Genomic DNA, 15,632 nt, shown 5'->3' on the forward strand with positions numbered 1-15,632 from the left:
TGTAAAATCCATCATCATCATCATCATTCTCATCATCAACGTCATCATCTACGTCATCATCAACGTCACAGGCAAAAACATATTGATAACCACAATCACGTCACACAGCAACAACAACATACACAAAATCTAGACCAACGCAAACAGCATTCTTCAAAAAACTCACAACAGCGGCAGGAATTTTCCCAAGAGATAGAAAAACAACCACAACTAATACAACAGCAACTAATACAACAACAACAAATAATACATCAACAATTAATACAAGAACATCCACCACAACAACAACAACATCATCAACAACAACAACATTATCAGTCCTCTCCTCAGCACTACATTATTCAATACAAAACCATGAGTCATTGGATTGACCTTTCGCCTCCAATTTATCACGTGACGTCATTTTACTGGAAAAACCCGTCACGTGGTGTAGTTTACCATTTCCGGGTTTCATGCTGCTTGGGACTTGTATGCAGCGAGCCGAGCGCCGCTGCTCTATTTGATATGAGGGGTGAGAATAATTATGTAAAATTATACGTGATTACGTCTTGAATGAAAATGTTATAAATTAACATAAATTATCATAAATTAGCTCAATTTTCTTTTGTTTGATTTTTTTATTTATTAATATGTCGAGGTTTTTTCGATGAGGCTTTATGAGTCTTAGGTGATGATGGGATATAATAATAATATCTTTTGGAATTTAAAATTATTTTATTTCATTTCACTTTTTTATTATGAAACAATCATTTAGCTCTTTTTCTAATGTTTTTTTTAATTAAAGGCATTTAAATAATCGATAAATTAATTCAATTTTCATAAAAAAAGACTTTTCGTTAAATAAAAGTTACTTAAAAAACCAAAATTATAGACGTAAAAAGGCTACACAAGGACTCAAATGACCTATATTTCTGCATTCTCATTGGTTCAACGCTGGCGGCATTTACAATCCTCGTGTTCCTATTGGTTGTCGTCAAAATATTGAAAGTGAAACTAGACCGACGAAAAAGAGGAAGATGTGAAAATGGTTGCTGCATTGGTTTTTTTTTCACTTTGGTTTTCCTGTGGTCTTAGTTTCAGTTGAACTTCAAAATTTCCTATAGCTCTCATACATATTTTATCTTAATTTTAACGCAATTTCAAACGACCTGGATTATGCAGATGCCTGGATTAGAACGATCAAAACGAATGAACGAATGAATGAAAAAGCGAATGAATGAATGAATAAATAAATGAATGAATAAACAAAAAATCAAGCGGAAGAATGAATAAATAAATGAATTAAAGGAAGAAAGAACGAACGAATGAATCAATCAATTAATTAATGAAAATTTTATTCCCAATTAACGTACGAATATAAACGAACGAACAAAGGAAAAACTAATGATTAAACAAACAAAATGAAAAAAAAAGAAAAAATAAATCGATAAATAAACGTAAATTTAATGAAATTTAATTAAAAAATCAATCTTCATTTCTTTTTCTTCCATTCAGATCTTTCACTACAAGGCGATGCTCAAATGGATCAGTCAAAAAACTTTCGAACAACACTTCTAACGGAGATTAATTAATTAATTATGTTATAATTATGTCATAATTATGTTATTTTAGTTATTTATTTATTTAATCATTCATTCATTCATATATATATATAATACTATTTTCAAATAAAATTAGTATAATTTTAGTATAATTATTTTTCACTCAACAACATTCTTATATTTAAATTTTAGTATTACATCGGAATACTGTTTCAAATGATTGTAATGTAATAACTTGTCAGGCCATATGAAAACATCTATACATTACATACATGCATACATACATAGATTGGAACATTATTTATTATGAAGATTGATGGGACGTGAAGACGAAATAGCACACAAACATACAAACACGGATACAAATGCACACGCACATGCAAACACACAACCGTACACACTCACCCATACACAAACACTCATACATATACCCCATTCTTTTTGTTATATTTGTGTTTTTTTGGATTTTTTTGAAAAAAATTTAATCGAAAAAATTAAAATAAATATTTGTAGAGGAATCATAAAATTATTGCAAATATTCTACTAATAAAAATGTTAATAAGAAATTGATTATAGTTTAAAATCGTTTTCACCAAACCTTTTTCTTTCTAATAATTTTATTTTTTCACAAAATAAAATAAAAAAATAATAACTATATGATAAAGTTCTTTCATTGGTAATGAGTTAAAACGTCATCAAAAATAAAACAAGTTTAATATAATTTCAACGAACACAAACTCACAAGCACACTCCACACACACACAGACACACACGCGCAAACACATAACATCACTCAACCATAAAATCCAAAAAAGATACCTTATGAGACCTAGGCAATCACCAATCAGTCAAATTTCTGACTTGGGGCAATGTCATAACGAACACTTGTATACATGTATTCGCGCCCATCTTTGTCACTTCGTACGAATGCCGAATGGTAACACTCGACGATATCTCGCTTCTGCAGGTCGGGCATGACGATTTACCGTTAAACCATTCCTTGATGCAGTCGAAGTGAAAACTATGGCGGCATTTCAATTCTGACACGAATGATTTGTTTTGGAAATCTTCCAGGCAGATTCTACAACAGTTGTCGATAAACATTCCTCTGATGAACGGCAACTTATATATGCGATTCTTCGACATGTTTGAATAAAATAAATCACAGTGTGAAACTTCCGCTACGATATTGTTCTTTGTGTACGTCTTGTCATGTGAGGTTACCTCTATTGATTTCGCGTGAAAATATTCTTCTTGAATCTCCCGTATCAAGAAGTATCTTGAACTTTCATCTAATGAATGAAACTTATCGAGCCAGTTATTATTGACGGGCGGGCTTCCACCTTCGGCTGCAAAGAACAACGCCATCTCACGAATTTGATCAGAAGAAAATACGCCTTCCATCTTTTTATTTCTTTTCATTATATCCTCAAACATGCAAAATTGCGAGCAGATCTCCTCAAACGTGAATTGCCATACGTACGTCTTCAACATCTCCTCCGCGAATTCTTCAACCTCCTGCGGGCTGTGTTGCATTCCCGATTATAAACTTCGGCTATTCTCAAAATGTTCACAAATTGTAATTGTGTGTAAAAACTTTGTTCTGAGATTCTTCATTCCTCTCTTTCTCTATATATAATCCTTCATCGATGGGCCAAACGAAAAGGGTTGTAAAAAAGATTATAAATCGCAAATTTATTCATAAATTACGCTGGTGAGGTCGTAAAAATAATTTGGTTTTCCAGCAAAGAATTAAAATTTTCTAAAATGATGTTGTAAAAATATTTCAATGGTGAATCATGTTCAGAGCCATATTTACCAAATTTTTACCAATTTACCAAAACCATATTTACTAATAAAGCTGTGACCTATGGCGCAAGTTTAGTTATATTTCTTGGAAATCCTCCAGGCAAATTCAGTCTCATTTCTCGATAAACATTCCTCTGAAGAATGGCAATTTGTATCTGCGATTCACTGACAATTCTGAATAAAATATATCAGTGAGAAATTTCTGCTACGAGATTGTTCCTTTAGCACGTGTTTTCATGTACAGATGCCTCTGCTGATTTTGTATTAATAAATTTTTCTTGAATCTCTTGCGTCATTTCGTGCTGTAGATTAAAATTTCAGGGTTTAACGCATTTTCTAAAATTTAATTAATTGTTTTAATTAATTTTAATTAATAAGAGCAAGCGAGCTGGAGCATAATGGCAATAATTAATATATTAGTATTATTCATTATTTTTATATTTTTCTGCAATTTTTTGTGAAAAAATAAAATTTAGAAGAAGAAAGAATAATTATAGCGGTATATAAACTCGGTTTAGTTTTTTATTAACATTTTTAATAGTAGAATATTATTTAGTATTTAATTGTTGTCATCAATTAAACAACTTTAATTCTATTTTATTGAGCGCACACACATAATATCTCCGTCACCATAAATTTAAATACGAGAGTCATTAAGATGAAACCAATCACCGATTAGTCATCAAAGATTAAATCGTTGACTTTAGGTGATGTCACAATGGAAAGTTTCAGGCATGTACTTCCATTCTTCTCTGTCACTTCAATCGAACGTTCGATGGCCAGATTTGTGGATATCTCGTTTCTGCAGGTCGAACATGACGATTTCCTTTCCAACCATTCCTTGATGCAGTCGAAGTGAAAACTATGGAGGCACTTCAATCCCGACACGAATGATTTGTTTTGGAAATCTTCCAAGCAGATCCCACAGCAGTTATCAATAAACATTCCTTTGATGAATGGCAACTTATATCTGCGATTCTCTGACAATTCTAAATAAAATATATCACAGGGAGAAACTTCTGCCACGAGATTGTTCCTTGCGTACGTATTTTCATGCATTGATGCCTCTTATGATTTTGCCAGAAAAAATTGGTCTTGAATCTCCCGCATCAAGTCGTATCTTAAACTTTCATCTAATGGATGAAACTTATCAAGCCAAAAATCATCGTTGATATGGCTTCTTCGGATGCCAAAAATAACTCCATTTCATCCATTTGGTAGAAAGAGAATATACTTTCCATTTTTTTATTTTCTTTCATTGCATTATCATACATGACAATCTGAGACAATGACTCCTCAGACGTAAAGTTCCACATGTACACTTTCAACGTTTCTTCGGCGAATTCTTCGATCTCCTGCTGGCTGTGTTGCATTTTCTAATGTGAATCCCAGCTATATGTAAAGTTTACAAATTGCTATCTCTACTATGCACTACTATACACTTAATATAAAATCTGAAAATATGAAAACCCAAATAATTTTCATTTGTTATTTTTTCACTCCTTCAATCATTCATAATTTGTATATATCCTGTTTTCAACTGTAAATTCATGTGCGCCTGAGCATGTGCTACATGCAATATACCAGCATTTCATTTAAATATATCAATATAGCATCTGTTGCCTGAAAGTTATGCGAGTATTTAAATGGGAATAGGAATTGAGCTATAGCACTTAATCTCGAATTTTGTCTGGAAAGCGTTTCAATAATAAGAGCTTTGAGCTTTTGTGACACGGTATTCTTGCGAATCACACAGAATTCGCACTCTAATAATATTTGAATAAGCTTGTGGTGAAAAAAATTATAGAAAGGACATCTTTAGATTAGAAATTCAGGGTTTAACGTTTTTTATGTTACAAGTTTTCAATGATTATTTTCAGGTTGAATGCTATTCTACAAACTCCATTGTATTATATTTTACTCTCGGCAATTTTAAAAGTGGATTCTATGTAATGTAAACTTAACCATGTGTGGCATTTTTGTCCTGATCGAGAATAAATCAAAGGTAAATAGCTATTGAAATCAGTTTTTGTATGAACTATCACTGATTATAATTATAATTTACTAACTAATAATTATTCTCACACTTTACATTACAACTTACACTTTTACAAAATAGATTACTAACTTTACTTTACTTTAAATTTTTAAAATTAATATTAAATTAAAGTATATTAGTAAAGATAAAGTAGAGTAAATTACTTACTTTATATTTATTTTACTTAATAAATGATTATACTTTTTTAGACATTACACTTTTACAGGTTTGTGACTGCCACCCAAGCACCACCATTAAAGATCAAATACTATCACGACTTAACAGAAGAGGCCCTGATGTGATTGCAGAAAAGTTTATTGAGTTGAGTGATGAATATCAAGCTACTTTCATTGGTTCTACTTTGCACCTAAGAGGTACTGAAATACAAGAACAACCATTGAGTAATGAAGATGGTGATCTTTTACTGTGGAATGGAGAAATATTTGGGGGTATTCAGGTTAGTAGCTTGATGTGATTATTTTGATTTTAATTAATTTTTGAGTAAATTTTGAAATACTATATTAATGACAATTTCATTATTGTTCAATAATTTAAATGAATATTAAAACATTTAGTAATTAGTTAGATATATAATTATATTTGACATTTTTTTGATATTAAATGCAAAAAATATCCTGGTAATTTTTGATATAATTCACAAATTGTCATAAAATTGAATAACAATAATTTCTAATTCAAGGTTTCAGAGACTGAAAATGATGGAAACATCTTGATGAAAAAACTTACAGACTGCAAAAGCGAATGTGAAACATTGAACTTATTTGCATCTATTAAAGGACCTTATGCTTTTGTTTACTGGCAGGTAGCTAGCTTTTTATTTTGCTGCATCTTAATTTCTAAGTTTTAAAAATTGCGCTGTATAAATATCATTTGATTGGTTGGTTGGTTGGTTGGTTAAATGATTATTCGGATAGCTGGTCAGTTGATTTGCTGGTTGGTTGGTTGGTTGTTTGGTTGATTAAATGGTTATTTAATTTATTTTTAATCGGTTTATGTTGACTCTTTGTTCTTATATCTAAATAAATTTTGTTTCATATTATCCTACAATTTAACCCACACACAGGCCAAAAACAAAAAACTATGGATAGCCAGAGATATTTTAGGCCGAAGAAGCTTATTAATAAATACGACGGCTGACAATAATTACCATAATAATGGCTGTGTAAACATTAAAGATGTTACTACTACTACTACTACTACTACAAATAATACTTATGCTACTAACGCTACTTCTAACGCTACTACTACTACAACAGCAACAACTACTATTAATAATTATACTACTCCTTTAACTTCTACTACTACTGCCTGTAATACCAGCACTGCCACTACTACTTCTATGGCTTCAGCTGCTACTACTACTACCACCGCTACTACTAATTCTACTACTACTACTACAGCTAGTACTAATAGTACAAATGCTAATGACAATGATAAAACTGTTTTTAAAACTGATATATTTGATAAAGGCTATGATAGTAATTACGCTGATGATATTATTGGTAGTAGTAGTAGTAATGGTAATTTTTCAACACTCATCTTATCATCTGTAGCCTGCCAGACGAAAGTAATCACTCAATCACTTTATCATTAATATCACTTTATCATCATCATTAATCATCATATTATTATTAATCCCCGCTTAATCATTTGGTTGGTTTTAAAATTTTTCAATAAATTTTATGTTATTATATTTTAATTAATTCTTTTGGGTAAAATTTATTCATGATTTCACGCCATAAAGAGCAACTGGAATGAGTTACCGGCATTTGGAGTTTATCTAATTGATTTTCAGTCATCATCATCGTCATCATCAACGACAACTTTATCATCATCATTATCACCATCGTCATCACAGCCGTCACCATCGTCGTCGTCGTCATCATGTAAAATTCACTTATTTCCGTGGCTCTGGAAACCACAAATCAATGAGAATCATAACGATGGAACCGATACTGAAATGATCCTTACCACCACCACTACTACTTACAATAGTGGTTTTCATGACAAGTATTTCAATTATACACCCGAGTCAAAAAACTGCTTTTCAAATAATTTTCCCTGCCATTTGTCTAACTACGGCTTGTTTTGCCACCTCAGTAAATTCAAACATTTTGGTAAATTAAGTGGTGAAGGAATACTAAAAAATGACGATGGTAATTCTAAATACGTCCATGCAGTGTTGTCTAATACAAATCAACGACAACATCAACAAAAACAACATCGACAAAAACAACATCAACGAACGCAACAAAAACAGCAACAAAATCACCATAATCATTGTAATGATTTTTCTAGTTTCGTAACAGATGAAAGAGTAAAAGCGATGAGAGACTTTTTAAAATTGCTGGGGAGTTCCGTCGAAAAGAGAACCTCTGCCGAATCCGTCTGCTCCTGTTGCAATTTTTGCATGCAAAAAATGCTAGAAAATAAGTGCTGCTCCAATTCCTTAATAAACAATCTTAAAAATTCAATGACATTCTCAGCCCCGACTTCGTCATCATTTCCAACATCAGTGGCGTCATCATCATCATTGATGACGTCATCGTCATCGCCCCTGGTTATTTGTCACCACAGTAAGGTTGCCATCTTGTTTTCTGGCGGCTTAGACTCACTCGTTCTTGCTCTCTTAGCTAACAGGTTAACTTGATTGTTCTTCTTTTTTTCTTCTTCTTTTTTTCTTCTTCTTCTTCATTTTCTTCTTCTTCATTTTGTTATTATTGCTATTACACACACAAATACACATACAAACATACTCACACGTACCCACACACACATACCGACAGATATATTCAGAGATCGGACCCTATTGATTTACTGAATGTCTCCTTCTTCAACCATTCCAAGTGATTTTTTTTACAATTATTTTCAATTAATCTATTTATTTGAACTGCTACTAATAATATTACTAATTGAAAATTATTGAATACTTAGAGAAATTTTCTTAATTAGTGTTTTATTAAGCCTTTTGACAGATTAATCAGCCAATCAATCAACCAATCTTTAATCACTCATTAATTCACAAATCACTAATCAACCAATCATTAATCAACCAATCAGCAGAGAGGAAGCTTCAACTCCGGATAGGTTAACGGGATTAAGCGGTCTAGGTGAACTTCGGGAATTGTGCCCTAACAGGAAATGGAATTTCGTGGAGGTGAAGGATCACTTAGTTTTTTTTTTCATATTAATTTGTTCTTATTCTACCAAAACCCTCCTAACAAACACACTGTTAATAATAATATCATTTTACTATTTTACATATTATTATTTTCGGATTTTAATCATTTTAAAGAATTAATTTTCTATTAAAACTAAAAAAAAATAATTGTTTTCAATATCAAGATCGATGTTGACGTTGATGAGCTAAAAGTGCATAGGTAAGTTGAATACACATTACCTCCTTACTTTTATGATACAATACAATATTTTAAAAATTGTCTTTTTTTAAATATATTTAGTTTTTATTACCATTATATTATATTTAAATATGTTAATTATGAATAATGATTTTGACTCCATTCACGCACGCAGAGAAAAATCAATCAAGCACCTCATACATCCACTTGACACAGTTCTCGACGACAGCATTGGCTGCGCCCTCTGGTTCGCCGCTAGGGGTCAAGGTCGTTTGAAATTGGGTCAGGCGAATGTAGTATGTCAAGGTCAGGGTCATGTGAGTAATGGGAACCAGTTAGAAGATGGGAATTACGTTTCTCCCGCTAGAGTTAGGAAGTGCTAATTTTGTTGTCTTTTATGAGTAGTTATTTTAATTAATTAATTAATTAATTAATTAATGATGGAATGAATTTGTTTTGAATTTTTGCCATTGAGTTTTGTTACGTTAATTTATTAATTATTAAACAAATTCTTCATTTATTTATGTTTTACTGAAAATGTGATTAAGTTTTGTGAACTGTTCAACTTTTGTAAACTCACCACATATCAATTCTGCAACGTGATCCATGCCTGCAAGATAGAAAAAATAATAACAGTGAAGTTTTTCGCAATTGATATTAATTGATATATATTAACAACCTTTCAACCATTCGTTGAAAGGTTGTCTTATCAGGATTGGGAGCAGATGAATTGTTGGCCGGATACTCGAGACACAGGATGAAGTTCGGGTTTGTCGCTCTAATCATAACCCACTCATTAGTAATTTTCTTTAAAAATGTTGTCGTACGTTCGCATGAAATATGTAGGGATCTTTTTGAATTCGAACGCGGTCACTTGAAGACAAGGACAGGCGTCTTGAACTGTTGCGCTATCATGCTTTACCGACTAACTGGGTTGATCGATTAACTGGTTGAATAACTAACTTACTAATTCTTATATTCAGCTTTTCCCGTTACATTCGAGCAATTCAATAAATGCAACGTAATTTTCACATATCTTGCATTCATGACGACACAATTCAAAATACAGTCCGGATGAGAACTGGGAACTGTTGGGGGATGAACTGGAAAGAGAGATTACAAACCTGTGGAATCGAAATCTCGGTCGGGATGACCGGATCATCTCGGATCACTGCCGGGAAGCCAGGTTCCCATATTTGGACGAAGACCTGGTTGATTTTATCCTTTCATTGGACATGCATTTAAAAGTAATTTTAAAAAAAGAAATTTTTGCATTTTTATCTAGTATTTTCTCTTATGTTTTTTTTAGAGTTGCAATTAAAAAAGTTTCTAACGGTTGATTTTGTATAAAACAATGACTACGGTTTCACTATTACTAATACTTTATTCCAATTTTTCGATGAATTTCGCACATTTTCACAAATTTCTAATAAACTCGCCCAATCTCCAGTTTGACCTGAGGGCACCTAGAGGTGTGGGCGACAAGTTACTACTAAGAATGGCAGCCCAGGATTTGAACTTACACAAAGGGTCCCTACTTCAAAAGAGGGCCATACAGTTCGGGTCAAGAATCGCAAAGTTGGAGGGCCGTAAAGAAAAAGCCAGTGAAGTCTGTGCTAGACTAGTCAGTGATGCAGAGATTTCGTGAATTGGGTCGGTCGGTTTGGTTCGTGTGATTAGTTGTAGTTCGCTATATCTGGAGAATAATAATATTTTGTTTTTTCAAAATCGATCGTACCGTCTATGAGTCTATGATTTAGTTATTGTAACACGCGTTTAAAAGTTTTACAAACATTTAGGAGTTTTGGAGAATTTATTTCTGATAAATGTGTGACATTAAAATTTCATTTCTCTCAATATTTCTCTCAAATTATTGATCACGTTGGTGTATGAGATTGGAGTTTTCTTATTGCGAAATAATGTTTTGTGTGAATTAGAGGTGTGAAATTAGAAACATGAAAAATTATAATAATGATGTGTTTATGTTAATAGTTGATTAAACAAAAAATCTTCTATTGATTCAAACCATGTTCTAGATAATTTTTACAGTAAAATGTGCAAGTTATAAATTGAGATTTGTAGTATAGTTAGATTTTATTGATATATATCTATGGACGAGAACGATAAATGCACTAAATTCAAACATAGAAGCAATATAGGCTACCCTGGCATGAAGTCTAACAAAAATGAAACATTGGCGTAACATTTCAATGGAACCAGCTGATAATTTGCTGTAAGTGAACTTACTTTCTCATGAAAGTTTGAAGATAGAACATATCGTTGGACACCTTCAAATTTAAATTATTTATTAACTAATTTTTGTGCGATTATTTTTTTCTGGATTTGGCATAGGCAGATAGTGAGTTATGCAATATTTTCAAACTCGTGTTGTTGTAAAATTTTAAGTCGTCGTCTTCGTCTTTGCTCATCTTTCTTGAATTTGTTGAGACAGAACAATCATTTTCAATCACCTCCGAAGTTTTTGAAAACGGAATATCTTGACTACCAGTTGTGCGAGAATTAAAGGAGGAGTTGACTGGTACGACTGTTCTAGTTGCATTGTCACCTGATGTCAAACCTGTTTTACTTGGTTCCATTTTTTCGTTATTTTTTTCTTCTTTTGTTTGGTTTGTTGATGATTTTTTAGACGTCACATCTATTTCTTTGTTCAATTCAAATTTTGCAGGAGAATCGTTTCTATCCATGACAGCTTCAGATTCGGGTCGCTTTGTAACATTTTTTGTACTATATGCCCTTTCCGAGTTTGGCTGTGGCGCGTTATCCACTTTAGGCTCCGGTGAGTTTATTTTTTGAGATTTCGTTTTCAAAGGTTTTTCCGAAAAGTCAGCCATGTTTTTTATTGCTGGTTTTTTAATAGGTATTTTTGAAAGAGTCATTGGCGCAGTAGAGTGAGAAGATTGCAATTTTGATTTCATGGAACTGCCTACCGGTACTTTGCGTATCTCTTCACGGTGATTTTTAACTTCTTTCGTTTCTGATGATTTCGGTTGGTTTTTGGATGACATAGCAGATCGGGGTGGGAGTGAAACATTGCCTGCTGCTGTTGTATTCAACGGCTTCTGAGTTGGTTTTGGAGAAACGCTAACTACTGCTGTTTTTATAACTTTTTTTGTTTGTTTTGTGGACATTTTTGTTGCTAAAGAAACGTTTACTGAAGTTGCTGTGTTTAATGATTTATAAGCTGTTTGCGGAGAAACTTTTTTCAAAGGCGCATTCAACGATTTTTGAGTTGGTTGTGAAGAAAGATTCTTTAATTGCGTCATTAAGGATTTCTTAGTTGGTTGCGGAGTTATTTTCATTGATGTTTCCAGTGATTTCTGAGCTGATGGTTTGATAGAAGTTTTTTCTGATGCCTCATTGAACGATATTGTTGTTAGTCGTGGAGGAAGTTTTCCTACTGGCGCATTTAAGGATTTCTGGGAACGAACCAATGATATTGCTGTTGACGGTTTGTTCAAGTTGTTGGCTGTAGGTGACGGAGATGTTTGGCTTAACTCTACACTGTCTACTTTAGGGATGGATCGAACACTTCTTTTGACAGCTATTATCGGTTCGTTTGTCGATGGTAACGTTTTAATGACTTGCGTCGTCTGTGTTATTCGTGGCGTTACTAATTTGGTCGTAGATTTTAGCCCTTGAGTTTCTGGTTTATGAAATTTCGCAAAAGCCACTGATAGTTTCAAATTACTTTTTGTTGATTTGTTTAGTTTTTTACTCTTCCACTCTTGTATAATTTTTTGTCTTCTTAAAAAGTTTTGCAATAAAATTGCTGCTTCATTGTTGTTCTGCTTTGTGAGGTTGTTGTCTTCTTTGACTTCAATCATTCTTTTACTTTTGTCGACCTCTAGCAAGTTAGGTGATGTTGAATTGGATTCGTTTGTGGTCCTTACAACGAAAGGATTTTCTTGCGAAGACGCTACTTTTCCACTTTTTTCTCTCTTCTGCGACGTATTCTGGGAATTCCTACCTGAAGGTCTGCTTATGGCGTTGTTCGAATCAGGACCGTATAATACTTCGTAGTTTTGGCGCGAATTCAATGGTAGAAGAGGCTTTCTTCGCCGTCCCTTCTCGAAACATTCGATGGCTATATCTAGTGATTAATGATATCAAATATTAAAATCAACTTGTTCGTCGGCTGTTACGATGTTTTATACGCAAAAATTATGATGAATTACAAATTTGAATCTACCTAGAGTTTCTTTGAGTAAACCTGGAATGACGTCCTTAAGAGCTCCGCAGTTGATGGTGTAACTGGGGTTCATATTTATTTCTATCAGCCAAACCTTAAAAATAATTTTAAATTTATTTAATTGTAGTTGAATAATCGATTTTATGTTCAGCGCAAAAATCGTAATCGTACTTTCATATTCTCATCGACAAGAAAGTCCATGCCATACAACTCAAAATAGCCCAACCGTCTTTGCAATTTATTCTTAACGGAGTTGAAACAGACCATTATGATCGATTTCATTTTTTCCTAAAAAAATTTGTTTAAATAATAAATAATATCAAATTAGTGAAAGATGATATATCAGCCAGATTGAAACAAATTGCAAGAAATTCCACATAAAAACTTACCGTTAAGCCGTTATAAACCCAATTTCTGCCGACGTTCTTGCTCTCTGCGAAGTTTCTGTTGGCGTAGTCATTGAATTTGTCCATGCTCCACACAGTATCCTCTTTTCGCTCTCCATATTTCGGGTCTTTTTTCTGAATGTACTGTTGTATTTCGGTGGAAATTTTTTGGAAAATTTTCTTTAGTATCATCATATAAATTAATTCGATGTCATGTAACCAAATAAGGCGCTCAGTGTTAATAAATTTAAAAACAGATCTGATAAATTCTATAGTATTAATTACTGTACTAATTGAGTTAGTTGATAATTATTAATTTTTGAGATTTCAGTAGTTGCTATAATAATTTTTTTTTAACACGTTACACGATTTTCATATGTATTTTAACTCCACTCATCCGTATTCAAATGTATTAAAATATATCACTTATCTGAATGTTGATACAAATCAATTTCTGTTCGTAACTGACCTGATTTGTTAGGTGTGTCAGCATGTTGTCGCTGTTTTTGTCGTAGTTGTACATGGAGAGTCGAATGTAGCCTTTGTGGTAGAGGATAACGTATGGGGAGGTACTCGCAATGAGCATGTAACATCGGATGTCGAATTTCCGGTTGTTTATGAGCAGAGGATTAGATATGTACCTTCAAAATTTTATGTTAAAATTTATTTTAGATGTAAGTCTTCTTCGGATTGGTGTGACATTTTAGTGATTTAATATTTTCAAAATCGGAGTAACTTTTATTTTTGTAAAAATTCAGTCTAAAAACGTATTTTCCAGAATTAATTTTTGAAATTTAAGAATGTAGTACCGTTGTATGATTCTGTTGAGAGGTCTGAACCTGGTGGGGTTAGGAGAGTTGTCCTGGGTGACCGCCTTGTAACATTCCTCCGAATTCCAAATTAAGAAGATCCCCTTACCTTGGTTTCTACCTGTCGGCTTGCAGATCCAGATATCATCCTCTGTTCAAATTCGTTCTAAAAAAAATTACTTCTCGAAAAAAATGAAAAATTTGTGTGTATACAACAACTGATCGTATGTGACAAGAAATACGCAATTAGTTTGGGTGAACGACGAAATTTTATTTAAAAACGACCTTTGTAGGTAGCCAGGAATTTTTCTTTATCTTTTGGATCGTCGACTTTGTACGTTTCCGGGAAAAAGTCCAGTTTGACTGGCTGCTTGTGGTTCGCAGCGTTTATTTTGCCATACTCTTGTAAGCTGTTTAATAAACCTTGCTTGTTTGTTAGGATTTCGCAATTTGGAATGTGGTTGACCAGTTGTTCACCTGTTATCATCGTGTTAACACGAACATTAAGCTCATTTTGATAAAATAGTTTTGCATATAAATTGAAATTTTAAAAATACTCTCACTCACCCTCTCTGAAGTTATTGTAATCAATGGAGGCCTTCAACTCGCTCCATTTCAATTTGAAGAGCTCGTCATTTTTCTCTCTTATCCTCCTCCAACCGAAACCATTCAAAATCTCGTCTACTCTGGAGAATAAATCAAACAGAATTAATTAATTAATTAACTAATTGTTTAATTTTGTTGATAATGAAGTAAATTAATTAAATCCCAATTATAACAGATTATAACAAATAATTATGAAGACGACGTTTCGTTAGATTATCATAAAAATATAAACTAATTTTTTCACGCCGTATACACTAGACAACCGATAAAATCGTACGACTGAAAAATCAAGGCAACTACTACAGGGCAGTTCCATTGTTGCCTGCAATGAAGTAGGTTGGGTCGGAGCCGAGACGAGAATTCGGAGAAGTAGCCTGCGAAGTCGTGGCCGATGTGGCTGTATTCGTTCCAGAAGTGGTCGTCGACGATGTTGGAGTGTTTGACGTCGTGTTCGAAGACGTTGTGTTTGAGGAGGTTGTGTTTGATGACGTTTCGTCGTCGTCATCGTCGTCGTCGTCCTGCTCGCTTTTCACTTTCCCATTTGCATTGTCGTTGCTGTTGCCCTGAAGGCACTGCACTGAGGTGATGTTTCGAGTTGGGATTTTTATTTATTTGAATTCAAATCTCAAGTTATTAGGAATAATTTTAAAGATCATACTTATTAAGATGAATATTTTTTATAAAATATGAAGCAAGGTTTGTTTTTCTAACTTTTGTTGCTTTGATGTTCACGAATTTCGCCAAAATTCCTAATTGAACGTTTTAAGTCTTTTCCACTGAAGTCATGTTACGATCCTATCATCTGCATCAAATTTCAGTGACGCGTAGTTTGGTTTAAATTATTTTTGAAAAA

At 33.0% G+C, this 15,632-nt stretch overlaps 5 protein-coding genes across 5 annotated transcripts in view; 2 read left to right on the top strand and 3 right to left on the bottom strand.

Moving 5' to 3' along the window:
* The window catches only part of HELRODRAFT_166563 (hypothetical protein), a gene marked incomplete at both ends in the record, with an annotated part of 14,345 nt that extends 12,774 nt beyond the window's left edge, over positions 1-1,571 (top strand). Inside the window, 3 exons of the mRNA XM_009011798.1 lie at positions 319-511; positions 872-1,027; positions 1,495-1,571. Of these exons, the coding sequence (XP_009010046.1) occupies positions 319-511; positions 872-1,027; positions 1,495-1,571 (426 nt within the window). The remainder of the gene's footprint in view (positions 1-318; positions 512-871; positions 1,028-1,494) is intronic.
* An 807-nt stretch (positions 1,572-2,378) lies between these two features.
* Positions 2,379-2,687, bottom strand: HELRODRAFT_71299 (hypothetical protein; the record flags this gene model as incomplete). Its single annotated transcript, XM_009011799.1, has 1 exon — positions 2,379-2,687. One exon carries the CDS (start codon positions 2,685-2,687, stop codon positions 2,379-2,381), a length of 309 nt encoding a protein of 102 aa, XP_009010047.1.
* Positions 2,688-4,025: 1,338 nt separating this feature from the next.
* HELRODRAFT_166565 (hypothetical protein) lies at positions 4,026-4,723 on the bottom strand (the record flags this gene model as incomplete). The annotated part of the gene is made up of 2 exons (XM_009011800.1): positions 4,026-4,369; positions 4,498-4,723. 2 exons carry the CDS (start codon positions 4,721-4,723, stop codon positions 4,026-4,028), a joined length of 570 nt encoding a protein of 189 aa, XP_009010048.1.
* A 573-nt stretch (positions 4,724-5,296) lies between these two features.
* HELRODRAFT_189999 (hypothetical protein) lies at positions 5,297-10,742 on the top strand. The gene is made up of 10 exons (XM_009011801.1): positions 5,297-5,355; positions 5,615-5,845; positions 6,089-6,211; positions 6,473-6,586; positions 7,268-8,049; positions 8,196-8,255; positions 8,944-9,136; positions 9,469-9,536; positions 9,838-10,015; positions 10,219-10,742. The coding sequence occupies exons 1-10, from the start codon at positions 5,317-5,319 to the stop codon at positions 10,414-10,416; spliced, it is 1,986 nt and encodes a 661-aa protein (XP_009010049.1). The 5' UTR covers positions 5,297-5,316; the 3' UTR covers positions 10,417-10,742.
* Positions 10,743-12,793: 2,051 nt separating this feature from the next.
* Positions 12,794-15,120, bottom strand: HELRODRAFT_71494 (hypothetical protein; the record flags this gene model as incomplete). Its single annotated transcript, XM_009011802.1, has 9 exons — positions 12,794-12,879; positions 12,979-13,072; positions 13,150-13,266; positions 13,368-13,508; positions 13,834-14,005; positions 14,174-14,324; positions 14,459-14,650; positions 14,741-14,859; positions 15,083-15,120. Coding segments are annotated over 9 exons (1,110 nt in total), but the record flags the coding sequence as incomplete, so codon positions are not given.
* Positions 15,121-15,632: the final 512 nt, after the last annotated feature.

This window comes from Helobdella robusta (assembly GCF_000326865.2).
Source record: "Helobdella robusta unplaced genomic scaffold HELROscaffold_10, whole genome shotgun sequence".
NCBI classification, from domain to species: Eukaryota; Metazoa; Annelida; class Clitellata; order Rhynchobdellida; family Glossiphoniidae; genus Helobdella; species Helobdella robusta.